The 27,067-nt window shown below is 43.8% G+C and overlaps 1 protein-coding gene across 2 annotated transcripts in view; it reads left to right on the top strand.

Moving 5' to 3' along the window:
• The window catches only part of GRIK3 (glutamate ionotropic receptor kainate type subunit 3), a 397,845-nt gene that overhangs the window by 235,987 nt on the left and 134,791 nt on the right, over window positions 1–27,067 (top strand). For both annotated transcript variants that reach the window (XM_034413166.3, XM_060691366.2), the window contains exons 3-5: window positions 6,106–6,363; window positions 8,139–8,320; window positions 11,021–11,074. In XM_034413166.3, coding sequence (XP_034269057.1) covers window positions 6,106–6,363; window positions 8,139–8,320; window positions 11,021–11,074 — 494 coding nt within the window. The remainder of the gene's footprint in view (window positions 1–6,105; window positions 6,364–8,138; window positions 8,321–11,020; window positions 11,075–27,067) is intronic.

Genomic DNA, 27,067 nt, shown 5'->3' with positions numbered 1-27,067 from the left:
ACCATTCTGTCTCCATCAGGTGCCTGGGGCGGAACCAGATGGTCGGTCCCGCATCCCGGGAGGGGTTGACCTCATGGAAGCCCAGCCGCAGGAGATGATGATCAGTTCATGACGGGATGAGTAACTGGTGCTCCCCCACCGAGCTCATCGTGCCATTGTTCCAAGATAAAAACAAGATCGGGGGTGCACCCCCCCCTCAGGAGTCGGGCCCTGAATAATCTGAGTCAGGTCCATGGCTGCCATGGAAGTCATGAACTCCCGGGCAGCCCCTAACGCTCCACCCAGGGATGGCAGATTGAAGTCCCCCAAAACAATAAGTTTAGGGAACTCAACCACCAACCCCGAGAGAGCATCGAGCAGCCCGGGCAGGGCCATTGATATGCAGCTGGGAGATAGGTACGTAATCAACAGGCCCAACTGCACTTGCAGACCCCATCTCATGAGGAGGGACTCAGACCCATCTATCTGAGGAAAAGTGACCTCCCGCGGACCAAAGGACTCCCTAATAACAACCGCCACCCCCACCCCTACCCTGGGCCCTTGGCTGATGTAGCACCCAAAAACCTGGTGGGCAGAGTTCAGTCAGAGGGACCCCTCCCTCCGAGCCCAACCAGGTTGCCGTAATGCAAGCCAGGTCTGTGTTCTCCTCCTCAATCAACTCGCGGATGAAGGTAGCTTTGTTAACCACAGACCTGGCATTGAAATAAACCAGCCTAAGCCCAGGGACCCTCTCTCTCAAACCCCCGGGCGGTCGGACAGAACCAGAAGGGTCAGAGCACGCCACCACTCGAAGATAGCGGGGGCGTGCTCCTGAATACTGATATGGTCCTCCGTTCATCCACCTGCCTCCATTCCCAATCGCAACCGGGATCAAAGTCCCCACCCTCTCCCTCAGGGCGCCAGTGGCTCCCGTCCCTGCTCCAGTCCCACCTCTCTCCTCCCCTGGCCTGGACTGACATTGATCCAGAGGATCCCCCCCCACAACTGCCTGCCAGAAATCCCCCTCCCCCCTCCCCAATCTCCTTAAAAATTTACATAAAAAATTATATAAAGCCCCTTTAGTAAAACCCTTGAGGCTCTTATGCCACCTCTCAGGATCCCAGGACCTGTCCTTAAGGCAGTTCTTGGAGAGGCCAGTCAGCCACACCCAGGAATGGGGGGCATTCCTGAGGGCATGTAGTTCAGCACTTGCGTAAGTTCGAGATGCCTTCATCAGCCATGGAACAGATATGGCAATGGCAAATGGGGGACCATCAATGTCACAGTAGATGTAAGGCCAGCTATCTGGAACAGTCACTCGCGGTGCTCTCTTACAACATCCAGGGGTACAAGGTTTACAACCCTTGCCTCCCTCTCACCAAGACAAGGTCGATGTAACACGCAGGGTGTCGTAAATCATTTTGCTGAAGGATGCATGTACTCAGTGTGTCACAACCCTGGAAAGCTGAGGGGATAACAAATATAGAGCCCTGGGCTACAACTCTGAAGATACACAACTCTTCTGATCTGCCTTTAATAGCAGGGAATGGAAATTCCATATATTTTGATCATAGCTGAACCCAAAGCCAGAGCCAACATTTGTGTTCTATTTTTTATATTATTTTTTAATATACATTTTCTGTTATATACATGTTATGTATCACATTTCCATTTGTGCAACAACAGTGTACTATCAGTATCAAATCTCTTTTGAATACACATATTATACACCTTAATTATAGCCAGTTTCATTGTACATACAATATGATCTTTACTCTTGATCATTCTATACAATTTAATCTGTGATCAAATACAATTCAATAATAATAATAATGTATAATGTTATGCGTATGTATGTATGTATGTATGTATGTATGTATGTATGTATGTATTTCTCTTTAGCCAGGTTCTTCCTACGTAAACCAAGATTTTTATGCAGCCCTAGTTCAGTGAAATCCCAATCCACTAGTTTCTAGGCTTTTTTTAGTCTCCCAATGGGCATACATACATACATACATACACATAACATTATACATTATTATTATTATTGAATTGTATTTGATCACAGATTAAATTGTATAGAATGATCAAGAGTAAAGATCATATTGTATATACAATGAAACTGGCTATAATTAAGGTGTATAATATGTGTATTCAAAAGAGATTTGATACTGATAGTACACGGTTCATGTAGGTAGAACCTGGTTAAAGAGAAGTGTGTGTGTGTGTGTGTGTGTGTGTGTGTGTGTGCATGTGTGTGTAGGTCTTTGGTTATTCGGGTTTTCTCCTGCGTAAAATTGGAAGTGTCTTGGTGACGTTTCGACGAAGTCTCATTCGTCATCTTCACGCTGGTGTTTTCAGCTTCGTGATCGCTTCTAGAAGCACGAAGCCGAAAATACCAGCCTGAAGATGACGAATGAGACTTCGTCGAAACGTCGCTAAGACACTTCCAATTTTACGTGGGAGAAAATCTGAATAAACAAAGATCTACATACAAACACCCGCGAAAACCTCAGAAAACATATACATACATATACATATACATATACATATCTACATACATACATACATACATATATATATATATATATATATATATATAGTGTTTTTCTATTGAGGCACCTGGTCTACCTCAGCATGTGGGAGGGAGCATACTGCATCCCTTTCGCCTTTCAGCTCCAATCCAGGAGCCCTCAAGCAGTCGCATTCACGACAAACCATTTTATACCAAATTTATATTTCGCTGATAAAGAAATACGAGGAGACTAGTATAGATCTATTTCAAACTATTTCTCTCTCATCAGCTAGCCATACCCTTACTTGGATTAGAACTTGGGCTGCCTGCATGTTAGACAGTTGCATTAACCTCTGAGCCACAAGTTCTCCTCCCTTCATCAGTTTGAGCCAGGGGAGAGATTATTTATTTTAATTTATTGTTTTTTTTTAATTGGTTCGATTTATATGCCGCCCTTCTTCAGAGACTCAGGGAGGCTTTCAATGCATTAAGCAATAGCCTTCATACTTTTGTATATACCTGCTTAGTAGGGCTTTCGGTCCCCCCTAAGCGGTGTTCTTTTTTTATACAAAGTCAGCTTATTGCCCCCACAATCCGGGTCCTCATTTTACCTACCTCGAAAGGATGGAAGGCTGAGTCAACCTTGAGCCTGGTGAGATTTGAACTTGCAGTAATTGCAGGCAGCTGGTGTTACTTAATTTATTTTTTATTATTAATAAAAATTAATAAAATAATTTTTTATTATTAATTTATTAATTTAATTTATATGCTGCCCTTCTCCCAAAGGTTATTTACGGGACCGCCTGCTACCACCAATAGCCTCCCACTGACCAGCACGCTCCCATAGAGAGGGGCTCCTCCGGGTGCCGTTGGCCAAACAATGGCGGCCCCCAAGGAGAGAGCCTTCTCTGTGGGGGCACCTACTATCTGGAACGAGCTCCCCCCAGAGATACGGAGGATCCCGGATCTGCATACCTTCCGTCGCGCGCTCAAGACTTTCTTATTTCATCAAGCTGGCCTGACCTAAGTTTTTCCCCTTTTTAAATGGAAATTTTAAATTTGGTTTTAAATTATTGGGGTTTTAAATTTGTTCAGCCAAATTTATTTAATTCATTTTATTCTATTTTAAATTTTGTATTTATGTTTTATTCTATGGCTGTTCACCGCCCTGAGTCCTTCGGGAGTAGGGCGGTATACAAATTCAATTTTTTTTAAAAAAGGGACTCAGGGCGGTGTACAGCCAGCATAAAACACACAAATATAAAATTTAAAAACAATTTAAAAAAATATTAAATAGTTTGGCCCATATCTAATTAAAATAAAACTACCCGATTTAGACATTTAAAAATTAAGAATAGACAATTTAAAAATTTAAAAAATTAGGCCAGCCCGGCTTATTGAAATAAAAGCGTCTTGAGGGCCCAGCGGAAGGTGCGTAAATTGGGAATCCTCCGCATCTTGGGGGGCAATTCATTCCAGAGGGCAGGAGCCGCCACAGAGAAGGCTCTACCCCTGGGGATCGCCAGCCGACATTGCTTGGCCGACGGCACTCGGAGGAGCCCCTCTCTGTGGGATCGAATTGGCTGGTGGGAGGCTATTGGTAGCAGCAGGCAGTCTTATAAATACCCAGGTCCTAAGCCACTTAACAGCACTTTAGTCTGCTGCGCCACCAAGGCTCTGATTAAGTGTTTATACACACACACACACATATATATATACACACACATTTAACTCTATTCTATTAATCATTCTTAATTATAAATTTACTAACTTCTACTTCTGTTTTCTAACCATCTATAGAATAAGTCCCATGTTAAATAATATTCTGATTCCTCTTTGTCCTTAATTCTCATCATTAACTTGTCCATTTTGGCGCAGTCTAGTATTTTCTTTATTATATTTTCATCTATAGGTACACTTTCGCTTTTCCAGTTTTGTGCATAGATAATTCTTGCTGCTGTTATTACATGTAATATTAAATATATGCTTCTTTCTTGTATTTCCCCGGTAATATACCTAGTAGCAGTGGTGAAATCTAAAATTTGTTACTACCGGTTCTGTGGGTGTGGCTTGGTGGTGGTGGGTAATGTGACTGGGTGGGCATGGCCAATTTTTTTTTATTTTTAAAACCATTTTTTCTACATTTTCTACCATTTTCTGTAAAAAAAAATGCTTTCAAAAGGCTCTGACGGTCCCAGCTGAGTTGCCTGATCATCAGAGGCTTTTTTTTTTTACTTTTAAAAGCATTTTTTCGGCCGAAGAGGTTGTAGAAAAAATGCTTTTAAAAGTAAAAAAAAAAAGCCTCTGATGATTGTGCGGCTCAGCTGGGCATGGGGCAGGGCAGGGATTTTTGCTACCGGTTCTCCGAACCACCTGCTTCCATTGCTACCGGATCAGGCGATCCGGTCTGAACTGGGAGCATTTCACCGCTGCCTAGTAGAATAAGTCTGGTTTTAAATCTATTTGTTGTGCTATCATTTTTTCTAACCACCTTTTTATCTTTAACCAATATTTTTTTGCCATTGGACAAGTCCACCACATGTGGTAATAGGACCCCTGTATCTGTTTACATTTCCAGCACTCTGGCAATATGTTTTGGAACATCTTTGCCATTCTTGCTGGTGGCAAATGCCATCTGTAGAACTTTTTATAAAGATTTTCTTTGTATGCTGTTGACATCATTAGTTTGTAATTTCTTTCCCAAAGTTTTTGCCAATTGTCTAATTCTATGTTGATCCAAAGTTTTTGGCCCATACTATCATAGTTTCTTTTACATGTTCTTCTTCCATTGTAAAGTTCAATAAATAATTATAAATTTTCTTTATTAATTTATCATCTGTCCCTAGGAATATCTGATCTAATTCTAGGTGTTCTTTGTAAAATCCATATATTTCTGCATCTTTCTTGTGTCTCATTTGTATTTGAATATGTGGCCACCAGTCCAGATCAATTCCTTGATTTTTTAGTCCCTGTTTTGATTTTAAGTCCCCTAGTCTGTTTAAGACATCTATGTTTTCTTTATGATATTTGTGAAATGCTTGCTGTAATACAGACTTTTGTGAATAAAATTAAATGATGTATGAACAGTTACTAGAATGGCTAAGCTTATGGCCATTTAGCCATTGGACAGCACTGACTTCAAGATGATGTAGTTCTTGTAGGGATCCAGGAAGCCTTTGGAGGGGCCATAGCAATTTGCTATGGTGATGCACCAGTTTCACAACAAGCAGGGTCAAGAGATGGCTTAGTCTGTTTTGTTTAAGCACCTTTGCATCGTGTGGTTCATGCCAACTGCACCATGCACACACCACCGAAAAGCTGTAACCGGTACTGGTAATGGATGAAAACACAGTCACAGTGTACAAACCACTAGGGAGAATGAAAACTGAAAGTAAGAATGAAAAGCTAATGGGTACAGAAAGAGGCACAGAAAGACACATCATGCTTAGTACTAAAGAGCTAAATGAACTTTACAATTACTTGCCGGTGAGGTGGAATAACACCTGGGAGGCTCCTGGGCGGGTTGGTTAGCCACCTCATGGCTTCTGTAAATCACACCTGATATCCTCCAGAGTAAGTCTGGCTAACGGTCTGGATTCTTTTCTTCCCAGCCTGTGACCAGCTTGCCCTGGGCGTTGTAGCTATTTTTGGGCCTTCTCAGGGCTCATGCACCAATGCGGTCCAGTCCATCTGCAATGCGCTGGAGGTTCCTCACATACAGCTGCGGTGGAAGCATCACCCTTTGGACAATAAGGACACCTTCTATGTCAATCTCTACCCGGATTATGCCTCTCTCAGCCATGCCATCTTGGACCTTGTACAGTACCTGAAGTGGAGGTCGGCCACTGTGGTGTACGATGACAGCACAGGTAAGTTGGACTGGGGATGTGTCCCTTGTCAAAAATGTCTCCATTGGCCCTATTCCCTAAGCCTCAAGGAAAATATGGATAGTGGCTACCAAGGAAGGGAACAAGTGTTACAGTTGCCCACATTCAGGAGAATGGACCAGACTGACCCTGTCACCAGAGTCTCTTGCAGCTATTTCTCCGGGCTCTTCCTATGCGAGATACAATGGTGATAGTCCTGTTTTCACTAGTGTGGACTGCCCTTGTGCTCCAACTCCTCTTTCGTTGGGCAATCCTTAATTTTCTTTCCACATTTTGGGTTCTGTCATGTGATGAAGTCACACAGAGCAGAGCCTTTTCTGTAGGAGCATGAAAACTGTGATTTCTCCTGGCAGGCCCCTCTTGGCTTCCTCCTCACTGAATATGGGGTGGGCGCAGTTTAGAATTGCTTGTTTTAAATTATGACTCTGTGGACATTTTAACAAATCATTTAAAATATGCCATTCTTTGAGTAAAGACCTGACTCTGCCAGCTGGCTTGGGGAGGGCTTCCCATTGGGATGGTTGACAGACTAATAACAGATCCCTCTCACACACCCCACTCATCCTATTTCCTCCCTCCCCATTTTTTAGCTAGGGCTGAGTATTTATCTTTTTTTATTATTTAGTTCCTATTCTGTATAGGTTTTGTAAAATTTTATCTTTTTATTATTGAAAATCACCCAGAGTTGCCTTGGGGTAAGATGGGTAGTCAATAAATTTAATAAATAAATAAATAGTATAAATATATTAAAATAATATTAATATGCTACTAAATAATATTTCTAACTCACTTCGGAGTGGCTGTAAAATGAGTGCTACTAGCATATTAAAGAATAATGGCAGCCTCTTCTGGTCTGCTGGAACTTGTTCGTTTCTTTTAGTGGGTCTCCATGGTCATGTATATGGAGATTCTCAGTCACCCAGATGATGTTGTCCATGTTGCCATGAACTGAAGAAGCTTCTTGGATGAGAAGCAAAACATCTTCAAGGAAAAACAAAGTCCAGTTGCCTTTTGAAAAAGCACCTCTGGGCCTCCTTGGCTGCAATATGAAAAGGCTGCCCCTGTCACTGCCCTTTGTCCTTCTCAGAGCAGTCTGATGACCTCCCTCAGATGAATCTCTACCATGCTGCTTAGACTGCTAGGCTGGACTTTCTCCTTCAGGTTTCAAACAGGGAAGGGTCCAGTTCTGCTGTCTTTCCCCAGAGGAGAGAGAATTGGTGATTCCTCCATCAAGGAGATACTTGAGCCAACAGCATGCACACATTTTCTGGTGGAGAAGATGTCAAAGGATTGCTTCTGGCACTAGATGTCATTTAATGATACTTGTTCTTCTCAGCTTTCATTTCCTTAGCTTAAATTTGCTGCTGCTGCTGCTGTTACTTGTAATTGCAAAACCTGCTCACCTATGTAGATTCAGTGATACTTTGTCTGGGCCAGGTGTTTTTCTTAATTGTTTGGGATAGCATAATTGGAATCACGGATTGTTCTTCTGTACAATGGAATACTTTTTCCCTAATGAGCCTTTGTCTGAACTTTCAAATCCATTTGACATTGGGAAGATGGCTTTTTATTGCCCTGCATAATTCAGAGTGCTAGACTCACCAACCTGGATCAGTCTATAGCATATCAGGAATTCTCCAGTGAAGAAATTATGTCCTCTCATGACACTGTACTGCCTTGTCCTCTCTTGGGAAGGAGTGGCATGGGTCAGAATGCCCGCACAACTAATTTTGTGTTGGTCCTTGTCTTCCCCCAAGGCCTTATTCGGCTGCAGGAGTTGATTATGGCTCCATCCAGATACAACATCCGTTTGAAAATCCGCCAGTTGCCCCTCGACACAGAAGATTCCCGGCCTCTGCTAAAGGAGATGAAACGAGGAAGAGAGTTCCGTATCATCTTTGACTGCACTCACACAATGGCTGTGCATATCCTCAAGCAGGTAGTGTGTGTGTGTGTGTGTGTGTGTGTGTGTGTGTATTACAAGGCCTAGCAGTTCTGATGGTGCTTTTCATATCTCTGCTCAGTGATGAAGCTCAAGTTTGTGACTGCAGTTCAATCTTTCAGTTGTTAGCCATACTGGCTTCGATTTGGAGCAGACATGAGAAGTAGAATGAGGAGCAAGGTCTGGGAGCAGCTGTAACATATCTGTAGTTTCTGGTCCCAGTTTTTACATCATGGAAATAGTTGTTGATAGTTCATTTTCCTTGCAGCTCCTCATGTACCTGAATGTGGCTATCATGTCTCCTTTAAGTTGTCTTTTTTCAGGGTGAGCATCTCAGGTTCCTTCAGCCTGTCCTTATAAAGCATGTCCTCAAGTCCCTGAATCCTCTTTGTTGCCCTCTTCTTAGTCCTTCCTATTCTGTCAATGTCAATTTTTAGATGACACTAAGATGGCAGGAAAAGCCAATAGCCCAGAAGATCCAGATGGATCATGACAAACTGAAACAGTGGGCCCTATCTAACAACATGAATTGAATGGAGAGAAAAGCAAAGTTCTACCCTTAGGCAAGAAAAGCCAAATGTACAGCTACAGATTAGGTGAAACCTGGCTCAACAGCAGTAATTGTGAGAGGAATCTTGGAGTCCAAGTGGACAGTCATTTAAATATAAGAAAGCAGTGTGTGGCAGTAGCCAAAAAAGCCAATACAATCATAGGCTGCATTAATAGAGAGATAGAATAGGCCCAGTACTCTTCATTATCTTCATAAATGACTTAGATGAGGAAATAGAAGGGAAACTCATCAAATTTGCAGATGATACTAAGCTGGCAGGAATAGCCAACACCCTAGATGATAGGCTCAAGATCCAGATCAATCTTGACAGACTTGAACCCTGGACCCTAACTAGTAAAATGAAATTCAATGTAGAGAAAAGTAAAGTCTTACACTTAGGCAAGAAAAACCAAAAGTACATATATAGATTGGGTGAAATCTGGCTTAATAGCAGTAACTGTGAGAGGGATCTTGGAGTCTTAGTCAGAAGTGGTATTCAGCTGGTTCGGACTGGTTCGGGTGACCCAGTAGTCTGGGCTGCCCACCCGCCTGGGTGCAATCCTGTCCTATATCGCTGTGTTTTTGACGCTGCACATAATGTATGTGTGGATGGTGCGCATGAGCGAATTGCTGTGGTTTGTGCTGCTACATGTGCACTCACATTTCCGGTGTTGGCCGAACCAGTTGCTACAGTATGTGAAGACCACCTCTGGTCTTAGTGGACAACCTATTAAATATAAGAAAGCAGTGTGCAGCGGCAGCCAAAAAAGTCAATGCAATCCTAAATTGCATTAACAAAGGGATTCAATCAAGATTACATGAGATACTAATACCATTCTATAAAGCCTTAATTAGACCACACCTAGAATACTGAATCCAGTTTTGGTCTCCAGTTTACAAAAAAGATGTTGAGACTCTAGAAAGAGTAAAGAGAAGAGCAGCAAAGAGGATAGCAATAGCACTTAGACTTGTATATCACTTCACAGTGCTTTACAGCCCTAAGTGGTTCACAGAGTCAGCATATTGCCCCTAACAATCTGGGTCCTCATCTTATCCACCTCAGAAGGAGGGAAGGCTGAGTCAACCTTGAGCCTGGTGAGATTTGAACTGCTAAATTGCAGGCAGCTGGCAGTCAGCAGAAGTAGCCTGCATTCTAACCACTGCACCACCATGGCTCTTGATTAGGGGACTGGAGGCTAAATCATATGAAGAACAGTTGCAGGAATTGGGTATGGCTAGTCTAGTGAAGAGAAGGACCAGGGGAGACAGGATAGCAGTGTTCCAATACTTGAGAGGCTGTCACAGAGAGTGGGGGTTACAACGTATTTTCCAAAACACCTCAAGACCAGATAAGGAACAATGGATGGAAACTGATCAAGGAGAAATTCAACCTAGAAATAAGGAGAAATTCCCAGCATCCCATTCTCAGTTGCATATTGATTTCTTTCACAATTTCTTTGACCCAGTCTGGAAGTTGGGCAACTGGACTTATTTTCTTGTTGGTTTGAAATGTTTCACAGTTTGTCCAAGTAGCTTCTTCAGTCTGAGTAAGTTGGTTAGGCGGAATCTGAGTAGGCAGAGTTGTTGGAATGTAGCGACTCCTAAAATTCTAATGCTAAAAATTCTAATCCTAAAACTGGAAAACTCTTCCCTCAATAGAGGTGGAAACTTTATACACAACCTGTCCCTCATTTTTTAAAATCCTGCTCTCTCATCAATCCCCAGGAAGATTAAGACCACTTCACAGGTTCACCAGGGAGGCCACACTTAATGACCCTTAAGGATTTTAGGAGTTGATACATTCCAGCAAGTCCAATTGCCATGACTCAATTTCCAGGCAACTCTCAGACTGAGAATCTTCATTGACATTTCTAACTAGAGTTTCCTCACTTTGACGAAGAAGCTACCCAGGATTGTTTCTTAAATAGCTGTATAGTACATGGCAAACCAGTACTCCAACCATCCCATGTCATTGTGTTTCCTACAAACCTTGCATTGGTCCTCCTAGCAAAGGGGATGATCTCAGCTTCCAGGAGCTGCTTGTCCATCAGCAAAGTGGTCCTTTCTGATCAGGCCTTGGGTGCCTCTTCCTTTGGGCCCAATTTCACAGGTAGTCTTTTAACCTCCTTCTCTCTGCATTTTCCCAGGCCATGGCGATGGGGATGATGACAGAATACTACCACTTCATCTTCACCACACTGGTAACGTATCTTGACTCATTTATCAGCCTTGCCTTCCACAAACTGAGTCTGATCACTCTTTGTCTCTGAGGAAGTCACTCTAATCAGGGCCAGAAAGGGGGAGATGTTCTTGAGAGACAAAGAAATGAGGATTGTGCACACAGTATTTTTATGAATGAGTATAGGCATTCTGAAAACAAATGTGCTGTAATGGATCTTGGGTTCAGATCTAATCTAGCCAACAGAGTAAACTCTTAAATATTGAATGTACTATCCATGGATAAACCAAACTCAATTTTGGGGGTACATTTTTGAGCTTACAATTCTTAGCTTATGTGTGCATATATACTGTATAGGAAAAAAAAGAAATTTAGAATATTTTTTCCCATCAGAACTCCAATATACTGTACACTGGTGCAATTTTTAGTTCGTGACTTATGACTACAATTGGGTCCACAGTTTCAGTCACTAAGTAATGTGGTTCTTAAGTGAGTAATCACATAAACAGAGCCAATTTTATTATCAATTTTAACACAGTCTAAGCAAATGTAATGGAATGCATGGATGACCTTGGGGAATGAGGGAAGAGATGCTATTTAGGAAACATAGAAGAGCAGGGGGGAATCCCTGTCACCTAACGGTCAGAGGAAGAAACTTAGAAGCACCTGTTCTAATAGATCAAGCCATTGAAAGTGGAGGAGGGAAGCTTGTGCCTTCAGACTTGCTAGATTCTGTGGCAATGTAGCTGTCAGGCTCAAGAAAACAGGAGCCAGGATAGAGTTCAAAAGCACTCATGGCACAAGAATCTGATCTATTAACAGTCAAGTCCAATTGGCACCTGATAAGAGTCAATGGATGTCAAGGGGGAGCTGGACTTAGGTCTCTTTTGGGGGCATAGAGATTCCAAACTGATCATGGTCATTTCCTACATCAGCCTTACAATGAAATAAAATTAATTCATTAGTTGTGTTTCCTGTCTGGTTTACCTGGGAGGGTTGATAGCAAATCACATGATCCTTAAAATGAATCACATGGTTGCTAAGCAAATCCAGCTTCCCCAATTGACTTTACTTGTCGGAGGCTGGCAAGAGAGGTCATAAATCATGATCGTGTGACCACAAGACACTACAACTGTCAAAATGCAAGTCAGTTGCCAAGTGCCTGAACTGCAATTTCATGTGACTAAGGGACGGTGCGATGCTCATAATTTCAAGGGCAGGCTGTAAGTGTTTTTTTCTAAGGCTATTGTAACTAACCTCAGACCATTATTAAATAAATGGTTGTAAGTTGAAGATTACCTGTAGCTGGAGTTACTTCCACCCTTTTGTGCTTTGCTTGTTTGGGGGAAGGAAAGGAAAATAGCCTGGGAAGAGATGCAGAGTGATCTGTCACAGAGGCCATGGGATGGCCTATTGGTTGAAGAAATGCATCTTTTTCGGCCACCTGGGAAGCAAACTTGAAGGAGCCAGGGTGGAAGAATCCCTTCAGTTTCTCTTGTTGTCCCACTGTGTCATTTCCAGCTCCCATAACCTCAGCTGGGGTCTGCTGGGGCCTGGCTTTATCTCCAGAGCAAAACTTGTCCATGCAAACAACACATTTAATTTTTAAAATTACATCCTTTCCCCCCATAACCAGCCCTGCCAGTAAAGTGATATTTTGGTGACCACTGCCACTGTTACCTTTCCGCAGCAGCTTCTGCAACTCTCTGATAGCTTCAGAGCTGGAACTTTGTTTCTGAAGTCAAAACTGAAGATGAGAAAGACGGTGTTTCTGAGCAGCCGAAAATAATGGAAATAAAAGACCAGATAAACCACGGCAACAAGTGTTGTTTCCCTGAAATGTCAGATGAACTTGCTCACAGGCGCCCATGCTGTGGGATTGCTGCAATGCTCTCTCCCCACGTGGCTGCCCTTGGAGCACATTCAGAAGCTTCAGCTGGTGCAAAACGCAGCAGCAAGTGCAGTTGTGCTGCTGTTCATCCAGCACATGTGCCACCACTGCTCTGCAAGCTGCATTGGCTTCCTATGTGTAGCCAGGTGCAATTTAAAGTGCTGGGAGTCACATATAAAGCCCTTCATGGCTTAAGCCATGTTACTTATGGGACTTTTCTCTCCCCACTAGTATCTACCTGGCCCATTAGCTCGCACAGGAAGGGCAAGATCTGAGTCTCATCCATGAGAGAGAGCCATCTGGCAGGATCCAGGAAGAGGGGGGGGGGGTGGCCATCAGACCAACCTGTGGACCCTCATCCCCCTGGAGATCCTGCTGGCTTTTTCCAAGGCATTTATTCCTGAGTCGTGCAGTTGAACCTGATAGTTTTAAAGCCATGCTGCAGAAAATTAGTTCAGGATATGCTATGAGAAATATATCAGTAGCATCGAAAAGAAAGCCAAAAGCAGAACTGGGCAGAATGGAAATGAGGGGAAGATTTGATTGAAGAAGCAACTGAAGGAGACATTCCCTGGCCTTAGCTCACAAGAAAGATGGAAATCTGAAGATTTGCCAGGGCCGCAAAGAATTAAACAAATATATTCAATCAGAGTCTTATAACAGCCTGATATGAGTGAATTCTTAGCAGAATCTCCTTAGATATTCTTAGTGGAACTTGCAGACATAATGCTGAATGGATCAGCTACATTTTGATATATACTACTGGATGAAAAAAACACATAGCTATGTATTTTTAAAACATCAGGTCAATTTTCAGTGCAGGCGGGCAGTGTGGCTTGTGTTCTGGGCCTGAAGTGTTTCAGTGCACCACACAATTGATGAAAGGTGCTCCAGGAATCAGGATATAGACAAAGGGCACTCTTGTGTGACACTGATGAAAGCTGATTTAAAGAAACAAAAAAACAAACAGGTTATCCCATATTAAAGTACAAGAAGTACAGTATTTTGTAGGAATATTAATGAAAGATGGCATTAAATCAGACAAAGCGAAAGTAAAGCAGTCGCAGTTATGCCAAAACTGACATGCTAGAAACAAGCTTAGAAGTTCATGGGAAAAGTAAATAATGTCACAAAATTGAAGAATAGCTTGAGTGGTGTTTTATTCCAGGAAAAAAGATGCTGCAAGAAGACACTCATTTCATGAATCAGATTTAAAAAAAAAACAAAACCACAATATGTTGGAATGCTTCTTAGATTCAAATATTTTCATTTCTATCTATATGGAAGAAAGTTGATAGTGTAACCAACCATGAATTATGATTATCCATGATAACGAACCATGATTATCATCCTGCAGAGAGAACTAATTTATACCCAGAATAATAGGGTGAACTGTGATCCTGAAATCTAGGTAAGTAGCATAGAGCAGAACCACTCAGTGGGCCATCACATCCGATGACAAATCACACAGGCCACTAAAACAGGAGAAGTTCTTCAGTGTGTCAGGTGATTTGAGGGCATGCCGAGGATGCTGGATGTTTCAGTTTCTCTTGTCTGAGCTGTCCAAATATAAAGGCTTTTTTGTCAACATCACCAGAAGATCATACCTCACTCATTACTGCCTACAAATTTAACTTGCCTGAATGATGTTAACATAGGGTTTGAGAAGTCCAAGTAATGTGCCAAAGACACTCTGCACCAGCTTCTCATGGATTCCTAATAAGATTTAAGTGTGATTTTCAAAGTCTAAGGTTTATCAGATATATCATCTTAGCTACCAATCCTTCAAAAAAGAGGAGTTTCTTTTGGCCCCATAGAAAAAGGCAGGCAGTGGGTTGTTCACACAACATGATAAATACCATGTTAGGATAAAGGGTTATTATTGGCATGTCCAAGATGGCGGTACCTGCTTGAACCGCGATGGAGGCTGGTGGCCTGTTCTTGTTGTAGGTCCACTTGGGGGGTCGTTTTGCAGATCTACGACCCCTGGCCCGGTTGGGGGAGTTCTTTGCCAGCCGATTGGGGGCTTTGCCCCCTTTGAACATCGAGGCTGGACGAAGATAGCGGCATTGGCGTTGGCATCTTCGGCGCGGCTGGTGAAGTCTGGGGGCAGTGAATTATGTCAGCTGGGCGGCGGCGGCGTTTTCTTGTGCCGGAGTCTTCGGCGGTCGGAGTAGCGGCAGCTCGTGGCTCGCTGATGGCTCGCTGATGGCGGTTACGACGTCTGCGGTTCGGCGGTGTTTCCTGAGCCCCGAGGTTTTTTTCTTCTGGGTGTCTGGGGGCCGCCGGGCTCCCTGCTGAGTTCTGGGATGCTGCCAGGGCTTTTTGCATGGCAGCGGCAGCGGTAGCAACAGCGGCGATATTGGCTGCCGCTGAAATGGTACCGTATGACGAGGGCGGAGAAAATGGCGGTGAGGAGGGATCTGCTCTGAGCCCTATTGAGAGGGCAGAGGGGGTCAACGTGGCAGACAACATCCACTGCTCCGGGATTGGCCAGGTTCTGTATGAGGGTTGCCCAGTTGATGGGTCAGCTCCTTGCAGACATTGGGAGCCCCCCATTGGATTGTGGGGGGCTGGGGTTTTTCCATCATTCCCCTACATGTTATGGCGATCCTGGACTGGCTGCTGCCACCACCGACTCACTGACTCACTGGCTTATTAACATCACTGCCTGATTGGTTTATGGACACTGACATCTGTCTTTATGGCTCATTTCCATCTGAGCCCTTCCTTCCCCCTGACTGTTGGAGGGATTATTAAATATGCTGGGATGCTTTGGGGTCGGTATATCTCTTCCATCTCATCAGCAGAGGGGACTGACCATCAACCACCATGAGAGGGTGGTCTTGGCTTGTGCCCCTTGGGCTGAATCGATTTGGTTTTACCCCATTATTCACATTTTGCCAGTAGAGGGAGCTGACCATCTGACCAACCACCGTGAGAGGGTGGTGTGAACTTTAACCCCCCCTTGGGTTGTGTGGATACCGTAATTTGGTTCATTACTTCCATCGCACCAGCAGAGGGGACTGACCATCAGACCAATCACCGTGAGAGGGTGGTTGGATTGTATCCCCCCTGAACTGTGTCGATTTGGCAGGAGACTTGCCTGCTGTTGTGAGGGGACAGTGGACTTTGGATCTTGGACTTTGGACGCTCCCATTTTATTTACTTCCTCTCCCTTGGACCTTTTTTCCATCTGGACATTTGGGCATGGCCACTTATCCTCTTGTAGCAAAATGTACTCGGCAGCTGAGCTTCTTGTTCTGCAAGATTCCCCCCTCTCGCAGGATTGGCCCTCTACGTTATCAAGGGCCTACCTCGATGACGGGCTTTGGAACCCCGAGAGGTGGCACACAGCAAAGAGGGGGTTGAGGGGTTTTTTAAAATTGTCATTATGTAATCTTTTAAGGGGTTTTAGGGGGAGGGAGGGTGTTTTGGTGGGGGGGGAGCCAGGCCCGGCACGGGATTGTGTCCGAGTAGGTGCAGAGCGGGGAGTGGAGGGGGTTAGTGTTGGTATGGAGGAGGGCGATTCCATCAGGATTATCGGTGGGAGGGGCAGATATGGTGGGAGCAGGGGGGCACATCGTGTTGTGGGGGCACGTGCCCACTGTCTTCAAGAGGTGACGTGCTCCGGTCCCCAATGCTCATCTCATTCCCTGGGTTTTCCAGAGTCTCAGAGCCCTGGTCTTAGGCTGATGTTGTGCAACTCCAGGTCCGTGGTTAATAAAGCCCCCATCATTTGCGAGCTAATTCAGGAGGGGGGAGCGGACCTGGTGGGTATTACAGAGATCTGGTTGGGCCAGGAGGAGGGAGTCCCCCTCGTTGAGATGTGCCCACTGGGTTTCCGCGCATTTCATCAGCCGAGGGCTCAGGGTAGGGGCAGAGGAGTGGCAGTTATTGTAAAGGAAGGTCTTGATCCTAGGGAGGCCACTGTACCTCAGATTGCCGGATGTGAGTCTCTCCTTGTGAAGTGGGGCCATGGGATGCAGGTGGGCTTGCTGATTGCGTACCTGGCTCCCTGCTGCGTGGTAGCGGCCCTGCCTGAGCTCCTCAGCGTCATAGCCGGGGTGGCGGTTGAGACACCCAGGCTTATGGTCATGGGGGATTTCAACCTGCCGTCCATCGGTGAGACGTCTGAGGTGGCTCGGGAGTTCATGGCTTCCATGACAGCCATGGACCTGACCCAGTTAATTCATGGCCCTACTCATATAGGAGGACACACTCTGGACTTGGTTTTTATCTCTGGTCAGTGGTCGAATGGACTAGATATAGGGGATATAGTCATTGAACCCCTGTCATGGTCAGACCATTCTCTCCTTAGACTTGACTTTCTGACTGCCACACCCTGCCGCAGGAAGGCAGAACCGACTAGGTGGTTCCACTCCAGGCGCCTGATGGATCCTGATAGGTTCCAAATGGAGCTTGGGCCATTTTCTGAGACTCTGGCACACGACTTGATGGAAGACCTGGTGGCCGCCTGGGATAGGGCGGCCACTGGTGCTTTAGATTGGGTCGTGCCTTTGCGGCCTCTGACCCGGCGCCGAATCGGCCCAGCTCCTTGGTTCTCTGAGGAGCTGAGGGAGATGAAGCGCCGGAAAAGACGCCTAGAGAGTAGTTGGAGGGCTAGTCGTTCTGGATCTGACCGAGCACTAGTGAGGTCTTATATCAAGACCTACTTAGTGGCGATAAAAGCAGCAAAGTGTAACTACTTCTCCGCTCTTATCGCGTCGGCAGATAATCGCCCAGCCGCCTTGTTTAGGGTGACCCGCTCCCTTCTCCATCTGGGAGTGCGGGAAGACCCCTTGCAAGGGCGTGCTGAGGATTTTGCGTATTATCTGCACGATAAAATTGCTCAGATTCAGGACGGCTTGAACTCTGACTGGGTGGGTTCAGGCGATGTGTCTGAGGCGGGTCTTGAGAATGTCATCTGGGAGGAGTTCAATCCTGTGACTCCCGAGGACGTGGACAGGATGCTAGGGAGATTGAATGCAACCACATGTTTACTGGACCCGTGTCCCTCCTGGCTGGTGCTGGCTACCCGGGAGGTTACACGAGGCTGGCTCCAGAGGATTATTAACGCTTCTCTGAGTGAGGGTGTCTTACCTCCTGCCTTGAAAGAGGCAGTGGTGAGGCCCCTCCTCAAGAAGCCCTCTCTGGATCCGGCTGTTTGGGCAAACTACCGTCCTGTCTCCAATCTTCGCTTTGTGGTGAAGGTTGTCGAGAGTGTGGTTGCGCGACAGCTCCCACAGTACCTGGATGAAGCTGTCTATCTGGATCCATTCCAGTCCGGCTTCAGGCCTGGGTACAGCACAGAAATGGCATTGGTCGCGTTGGTTGATGATCTCTGGAGGGCTCGGGACAGGGGATGTTCCTCTGTCCTGGTCCTATTAGATCTCTCAGCGGCTTTTGATACCATCGACCATGGTATCATGCTGCGCCGGCTGGAGGGGTTGGGAGTGGGAGGCACCGTTCTATGGTGGTTCTCCTCTTATCTCTCCGACCAGTCGCAGTCCGTGTTGGCTGGGGGGCAGAGGTCGACCTCGAGGCACCTTGTTTGTGGGGTGCCGCAAGGGTCGGTCCTGTCGCCTCTCCTGTTCAACATTTATGTGAAGCCGCTGGGCGAGATCATCCGTGGATTTGGGGTGTGATGCCATCTGTACGCTGATGATACTCAGCTGTACATCTCCACCCCAGACCACCCCAACCATGCCCTTGAAGTGATGTCCCGGTGCCTGGAGGCCGTGCAGGTCTGGATGGGGAGGAACAGGCTTCGACTCAACCCTTCCAAGACTGAGTGGCTGTGGATGCTGGCATCCCGATATAGCCAGCTGGTGTCATCTCTGGCTATTGGGGGCGAGTCATTGGCCCCCATGGAGAGGGCTCGCAATCTGGGAATCCTCCTGGATGCACGGCTGTCTTTAGAAGAGCATATGATGGCCGTGGCCAGAGGGGCTTTTTATCAGGTTCACCTGATATGCCAGTTGCGTCCCTTTCTGGATCGGGACTCCCTATGCACGGTCACTCATGCCCTCGTCACCTCTCGCCTGGACTACTGCAATGCTCTCTACATGGGGCTCCCCTTGAGGAGCACTCTGAAGCTCCAGCTTGTCCAGAATGTGGCTGTGCGGGTAATTATGGGGGCGACATGGCGCTCCCATGTGACACCTTGCCTGCGCGAGCTGCACTGGCTTCCGGTGGTCTTCTGGGTGCACTTCAAGGTATTGGTTCTCACCTTTAAAGCGCTCCATGGCTTTGGGCCCGGTTATTTGCGAGACCACCTTCTGCCACCGATAACCTCCCACCGGCCAACTCGGTCCTACAGAGAGGGCCTCCTTAGGGTGCCGTCGATCAAGCAATGTCAACTGACGACCCCCAGGGGGAGAGCCTTCTCTATGGGGGCACCCGCCCTCTGGAACGAGCTACCCCCAGGAATACGACTAATCCCGGACCTCCGGACCTTCCGTCGAGCTTTGAAGACCTTCCTATTTCAGCAAGCTGGGCTGGCTTAAAATTTTAATGGGTTATTTTAACGGGTAATGGGTTTTAATGTTTTGGGAAGCCAATTCGATTTAATCCTGCTTTTAAATTATTTTAAATTTTATATTGTATATATTTTAATTTTGGCTGTTCACCGCCCTGAGTCCTTCGGGAGAAGGGCAGTATACAAATTTAAATAATAAATAAATAAATAAATAAATAAATAAATAAATAAATAAATAAATAAATAAATTATTGAAAAGAAACTCAACTAGAGGATTTGTTAGCGTGAGCAACTATTCAGCACATCAAAACTGTGATTGTTAGTCCATTGCTTAAAAATGTCCCTCAATATTTTCAGTGCTAGGATATTTTGCTTCATTCTGTACTTGTAATTCAAATTTATGTATTCTTCTCCTTTAATTGCAATCTTTACTTTCCTCTAATTCCCTCTAGTGCCCAATTTTTAAAACCTTAATATTATTATTTTAAATCAAAACAAAAGTATTTCCCATGGAAAGTTCTTTTTTTATATAATTTTGTTTTAATTTTCTCAAACATAAACATAAAATAACTTTCAAGAACAAAGTCTCGATCCGGTCATAGATAGATACAACGCTTACATTCCTTTAACAAGCTCCATTCCCATTTTCTATTACATCTTTTAAACACAAAAATCAAAACATGAAGAGAAGAAAAAAAATTAACATGAATTCTAGCATCTTAATCTAAACAGATCTATTATGTCACCGCAAATTTAATTTCCAGATAAACAATTCATTTTTATATCCATGTCCAACTTATATCTGGTTCTTCTCCAATTTTTCTTCCTTACATCTTTTAACATCAATATCAAAGTATAAATTTTAACAATCTTTTAACCTCATAGTTTAATTATTTACCTTACATTTTTATCACCACAAATCTTAATTTCAAATTCAATACAACTCTATTTTTATTCCAGTTTATAAAACAAAGTTCTATCCATTTTTCTTAATCTCTTGACCCATTTCATCAAATATTAAAATCTTAAACCTTATCAATTTATCTTTAATTTTTCCCCGCTTATCATCTATTACACCTAACTCCTACTATTGTTTGGCTGATTTCCAGCATCTTTTATTTTGGGTGATTTACAGCATGCTCTCCTCCATACCTCCAGTTTTTGTTTGGCTGATTTCCAGCATGTTCTATTTTGGCTGATTTCCAGCATAGTTGTTATGGGGTTGTGTTTGTTTTTAATCTTTATCTCTATGTGCCTCTATGAGGTGTTTCCGGTTCCTGGGTGTTGCCTTTGAAGATGCTTTATAAGCGTTGTTAGTTAGTTTTACATCGTTAATAAAAGCATATCCGAAACAGGGTGTCAGAAGTGGTTTGGCCTTGAAAGTGGAGCATTTGAAGTAAGAAATATAGCACCATGGCAGATAATATACCACTGCCGCAACCCATGCGAGTAAGTGAGGACTCTAGCACTAATTGGGAAAACTTTAGGGCAGAGTTTGAAGATTACTCTCTGGCTACAGGCTTAAATGATAAACCAGCAGCAGTACAAGCTGCCACATTAAGAAGACTGATGGGTGCAGAATGCCTTCATATTTATAAGCATAGTTTAACTCTTACAGAAGAGCAGAGGACTGATACTAAGGCTATTTTGGATGCTTTGGAAGCTTTCTTCAGACCGCATAAGAATGTTATATATGAAAGATATCTTTTTGGCAGCTGCATGCAGGAAGAAGGGGAGATGATAGACGCCTTTGTAACACGCTTAAAGGAAAGGGTGGCAAGTTGTGATTATGGTTCCCTGAGAGACAAACTCATCCAAGACAAAATAGTTTTGGGTGTTGCCAAGGAAGGTACATGCCGCCGTTTATTAAGGGAACATGGTTTAACCTTGCAATTAGCCATAGAAATATGTCGGACTATTGAACTTACAGATAAACGGCTGATGGCGTTGGAGCGAGATAAACAGACCAACTGTGTTAATGTAGCTTCCAAGCACCAGCCAAATGTGAGGAATCGTCAGCAACAGCAGCAGTTTAACAGAAGCCTCGCAATTTGTCAGCAGACAATCACACACCGTGTAAATACTGTGACAATGTGCATGCACGTGGGAAAGATCGGTGTCCAGCGTATGGTAAAATCTGTAGGGTGTGTGGGAGGCTGAACCATTTTGCTGGGGTGTGTCTGGCAGCAAGGAAGTTGCATATGGTCGAGCAAAGGCTGGATTTAGAGGATGTATTGCTGTTTACCACTGATGCGATCTATACGAAAGAATGCATTGGTGCAGTACATTCAAAAGGCAAAAAGTGGTTTGTTAATCTTAAATTTAATGATATAAGTCAATCTTGTCAGTTGGACTCGGGGGCAACATGCGATGTGATGAGCCTAAAGGATAAAAGGAAATTGGCACCTGAGACACCCCTCCAGCCTAGTAGTGCCACGTTAAAGTTATATTCGGGGGAACTGATGGAGTCGCTAGGCTTATTTTATACAGAGTGTAACATACGTGGGGTTACTCACAATTGGAATTTGAAATTGTGGATGTAGATCAAAAGCCGTTACTGTCAGGCTCAACATGTGAGCGTTTGGGACTGATGTGATTTACCATTCCAAGGGAGTTGCATAATGTTGAAACCTATTCCTCCAAAGCCTTGGGGAGGCCATTGATAAAGCACCAAGTCCTCCAAGTTTATAGGGAGGTGTTTGAGGGCCCTATTGCATCTGTTCCAGGAGAGGTCCATTTTCAACTGGATCCCGCTGTCCCTCCAGTACAAAGTGCCCCGCACTATGTCCCTATAGCCATTAAAGCACAGGTTAAAGCACAGTTGGATAAATATGAAGCAGAGGGACATATTGTTTCAGTAGCCGAGCCAACCGACTGGATAAGTAATATGGTGGTGATTAGGAAGTAGGAAAAGATCTGAATTTGCATCGATCCTAAGTTTTTGAATATGGCTTTGAAACGATCGCATTACCCAATGCCAACGTTAGAGATGTTTTGAACAAGCTGCCTAAGGCACGGGTTTTTACACTTGTTGATGCCAGGGATGCCTTCTTACAGTGTAAACTGGACGAAGAGAGCAGTTATATGACTACTTTTTGGACTCCTTGGGGCAGAAAGAGGTGGCTTAAACTGCCCTTTGGTGTCTCTGTAGCACCAGAGACGTATCAAAGGAAGCAGCGTGAATTATTGAGTGGCCTCAGCGGAATTGAGCCTATAGCTGACGATATCCTTATAGTTGGGTGTGGCGACACTGATGATGAAGCGGAGCATGATCATGATGGGAAATTAATGGCACTATTGGAGCGGTGTAAGCAGGTGAAGCTGAGGCTCAGTATAAAGAAGCTGCAGTTTAAGGTGCGAGAAGTCTGCTTTCATGGACATATTTTAACATCACAAGGGTTAAAAGCGGACCCAGACAAGATCAGAACTATTGTGAATATGCCATCGCCTACTGATGCAGTGCAGAGATTCATTGGCTTTGTTACATATCTAGCAAAATTCTTGCCACACTTATCTGAGGTGTGCCAGCCATTGAGATGTCTGTTGGATAAAGACGCAGTTTGACACTGGCTCCCCAAACATGACCAGACAGTGCAAGAGATAAAACACTTGGTTACTACTGCTCCAGGATTAAAATACTATGATGTCACAAAGATGGTTACTATTCAAAGCAACTCAAGTAAGAACGGTCTGGGATGCTGTCTGTTACAAGAAGGTCAGCCAGTTGCATATGCGTCCAGAGCGCTTTCGCCAGCAGAGTTTAACTATGCTCAGATCGAGAAAGAATGTTTAAGTATCGTATTTGCTTGCCAGCGTTTCCATTATTACCTTTATGGTAGAGATATAATTACAGTTGAAACTGATCACAAACCGTTAATAACTATATTCAAAAAGCCTCTTCTGTGTGCCCCTAAGCATTTGCAAAGCATGATGCTCAGTTTACAGCATTATAATCTTGATGTCGTTTTTAAGCCAGGACGTGAAATGTATATCAGCGATACTCTGAGTAGAGCCACAGTAGATCAGACAGCTACAGGAGGAGAATATGAATATCAGACAGTTTGTTGGCTGCGACAGGAACAAATATGTTTTGCTGAAATTAATCAGGCAGATTATCTTAATGTTACGAATCAGTGGTTACAGCAGTTGAGGCAACATATGGACGCTGACGTGGCCCTACAGACACTAAAGAATATCGTGCTGAGTGGGTGGCCAGATGTGAAAGAGGCAGTTCCCATGATTGTAAGGGAATACTGGTCCTTCAGAGATGAGATCGCTGTACAAGATGGCATTCTGTATAAGGGTCCAAGAGTTATAGTGCCAAAGTTATTGAGACCGGAGATGTTATCGCGCATCCATTCAAGCCATATTGGTGGGGAGGCATGCTATAGACAAGCCCGTGACACATTGTACTGGGCGAATATGCGAGGCGAAATTGAGGATTTTGTCAGTAATTGTACCATCTGTAATGAATATGCATATCGGCAACAGAAAGAAACTATGATGTCACACGAGATGCCATCCCGACCCTGGCAGATCATTAGTATGGACTTGTTTAATTATGCAGGGAAGAGCACTTGATAATAGTGGACCATTATTCTGATTTTTGGGAAATTGACCTCCTTCCAGACCTTTCAGCTGAGACCACCATCAAGAGATGTAAGTCTCAGTTTGCACGTTATGGGCAACCAAATATAGTGATTACAGATAATGGTCCTCAATTTGTAAGTCTGGATTCAAGAAATTTGCTGCTGAATGGGAGTTTGATCATATTACTTCATCGCCATGTTATCCACAAGCGAATGGAAAAGCCAAATCAGCTGTAAAGATTGCTAAGAACTTATGTAGGAAAGCACATGGCGAATGTAGCGATCCGTGGAAGGCTATTTTACATTGGAGGAATACTCCAACCGAAGGTATGGACAGTAGCCCAGCACAAAGATTAATGTCACGGAGATTAAATACGTCCTTACCCATGGCAAATAAGTTGCTTGAGCCCGTGGTGATACAAGGGGTCCCGGAAAGGCTACGGCAGAAGAGGCAAGTGGCAAAGGCCAAATATGATAGATCTGCAAGAGACTTGCCAGAGTTAAAGGTGGGAGAACGAATTCGGATGAGACCACTGCCTGGAGATTGGATTGGCCGTTGGGAAAGGGGTACCTGTTTACAACAAGTGGCACCTTGCTCCTATTTGGTGGAGCTTGGAGGAACCCGATATAGGCGGAACCATGTGGACTTGCGTGTGGCTGAGAAACCAGACTCCTCATATCCAGTGGGTGGATCAGAGCTAGTTGTCAAGCCAACCCCACTTAAGGATAATAAAGATTGCCCATCGGACATTGACGACAGTTCTGAGCAAGTTGGTGTGTCTGGTGATAGGCAAACATCCGAGGCCTCAGAAAATGGCGAGCAAAGAGATCCGGCCTGCGTGAGAGAGTTAGATGTGAGAGAGCCGGTTGTTACTTGGAGTGGTAGATGTTCACGTCTCCCTGATAGACTCAACTTGTAGAAAGTGTTGCTGTTATTAGAAAAGGGGAGATGTTATGGGGTTGTGTTTGTTTTTAATCTTCATCTCTATGTGCCTCTATGAGGTATTTCTGATTCCTGGGTGTTGCCTTTGAAGATGCTTTATAAGTGTTGTTAGTTAGTTTTACATCGTTAATAAAAGCATATCCGAAACAATAGTCTCCTCCAAACCTCCAACTACTGTTTGGCTGATTTCCAGCATATTATATTTGGCTGATTTCCAGCATAATCTCCTCCTGAGCACCCCCTATTGTTTGGCTGATTTCCAGCATAGTCTCCTCCAAACCTCCCCCTATTTTTGGCTGATTTCCAGCATATTATATTTGGCTGATTTCCAGCATAGTCTCCTCCAAAACTCCCGGTATTGTTTGGCTGATTTCCAGCATTTTCCATTTTTACTGGTTTCTATCATATTCTCCTCAAAGTCTCAAACTTTTATTTAGTTGGTACCCATCATCTCTTATTTTAATATATTTATCTATTATATGTCAGTTTCCCAGCATATTTTCCCAAATTAATTCTCAGTATGTTTCATAATATTAATCATTTCCAGCTTACATTGAATTAAATTACAATTTATAACTGAAGTCAGTGTATCTTGCAGCATGTTTTTCCAAATTAATTCTCAATAATCACAATTTATAACTGAAGTCTGTGTATCTTGTACTTACATCCAATAAAACATCAATCAATCATATTCACCAATCTGAAGTTTGTTTACAAGTTAAAGTTAAAACATATTACATCTAACAGTAAATTTTCTTGGAGTTATCTCATATTAGTATAAACTCTTATTTATTATCTTTAACCACCTAAACATCAATCCTCTATTTTAGTTACCATCTCTTATTTTTCATCCTTATTACTCCAAAAGCCCTCCTGTTTTTATCCAAAAATAATTTATATATTTAAGCTTTTAAACATTACATTTCAATTTTATCTACTTTATTTCTTCCTTTCCCTATCTGTCCATAAGTGTTCCACTTAAAAATCTATACATCCAAGTTGAAAACTCTGTGTGTCACTTTAATGCTTTGTAACATTTGTTCCATATATAACACATCAACTTCCTTCTCTTTTGTTCCTGCGCCACACCTTTTTCTTGCTAAGCCAGTTAATTTCAATTCAGAGTAAATCCAGAGTATTTCTTCTTTCTTCTTCATAAAATCACCCAGCGACAGAATAGGAATCTCCAGAGTCCATAAATCTAAAGTTAATTTCAAAATAATCCAAAGTAAAACGCCATTCAAAATGTTTCTTTTCCAAACAGAAGGGAAATCTCTTCAATCCACATTCTGCTTAGTCACCACAGACTCCATAGCTATTATGTAACCATCCACCTGTCTTTCTTCATTCACTTTTCAAAGTTGTTAACTCCCAAGGGGGAAAAAAAAAGAATGTTTCTCCAATCTATTCCAATTAAAAGAGAAACCCAATTTTCTGGTTCATAAAAAGCCAATTCTTCCAGATCAATTGTACTTAAATAAATTCTATAGTGGGTCTTTATTTCCAATTTTTTTTTCCCTTATGAAATCTTCAAGCCCCAATGATCTGTAGCCGCTGTTTAAAATTTGGGGTCCTATTTGTAATAATCCATGCAGTTATGTTGTTTCTTGCCTGGGTTGGTGTCACTCATCCAGCTTCGAAAAAACTCATCCTTTCCTCTTCTCTCCTGCACAATTTTTTCACGGTCTGCTGAGGCTTTGCAACAGCCACCATGGCTGCCTACCCCCACCGCCGACTTTGAGGATTCCCTCTGGCCTCCGAGGAACTTGCCTGTTTCTCTTGGCCTTCTGAGGTGCTCCTCTTCTCCCCCCATCCCTACAAGATGGTGGTTTGTCAGTCGGGGGTTTTGCGGGCTTGTTAGAGCCCGCCATATCCCCGACTGTAGCACCGCAGTGCCAGACCGGAAGTCTCCATGGAAAGTTCTTAAACTTGTAGTTAAAACTTTTTTTTGCTAAGGACTGAAGAAAGCTTCCCCATTGCTATCAAATTTGTCGATCCGAAGATTCCTACTGCTGAAAAACTGTTAAGAAACAATTTCTAAAACTAATTAGAAATGGAAGTATGCAAATTTAGCGTCAAGTGCAGGAAACAGTTCAAATGAATATAAAGTT

Source organism: Pantherophis guttatus, chromosome 10, assembly GCF_059756535.1.
Source record: "Pantherophis guttatus breed Tessera chromosome 10, ASM5975653v1, whole genome shotgun sequence".
Classification (NCBI taxonomy): Eukaryota; Metazoa; Chordata; class Lepidosauria; order Squamata; family Colubridae; genus Pantherophis; species Pantherophis guttatus.
Note: the sequence above shows the minus strand (reverse complement) of the source record. Positions and strands in the feature narration are given on the sequence as shown.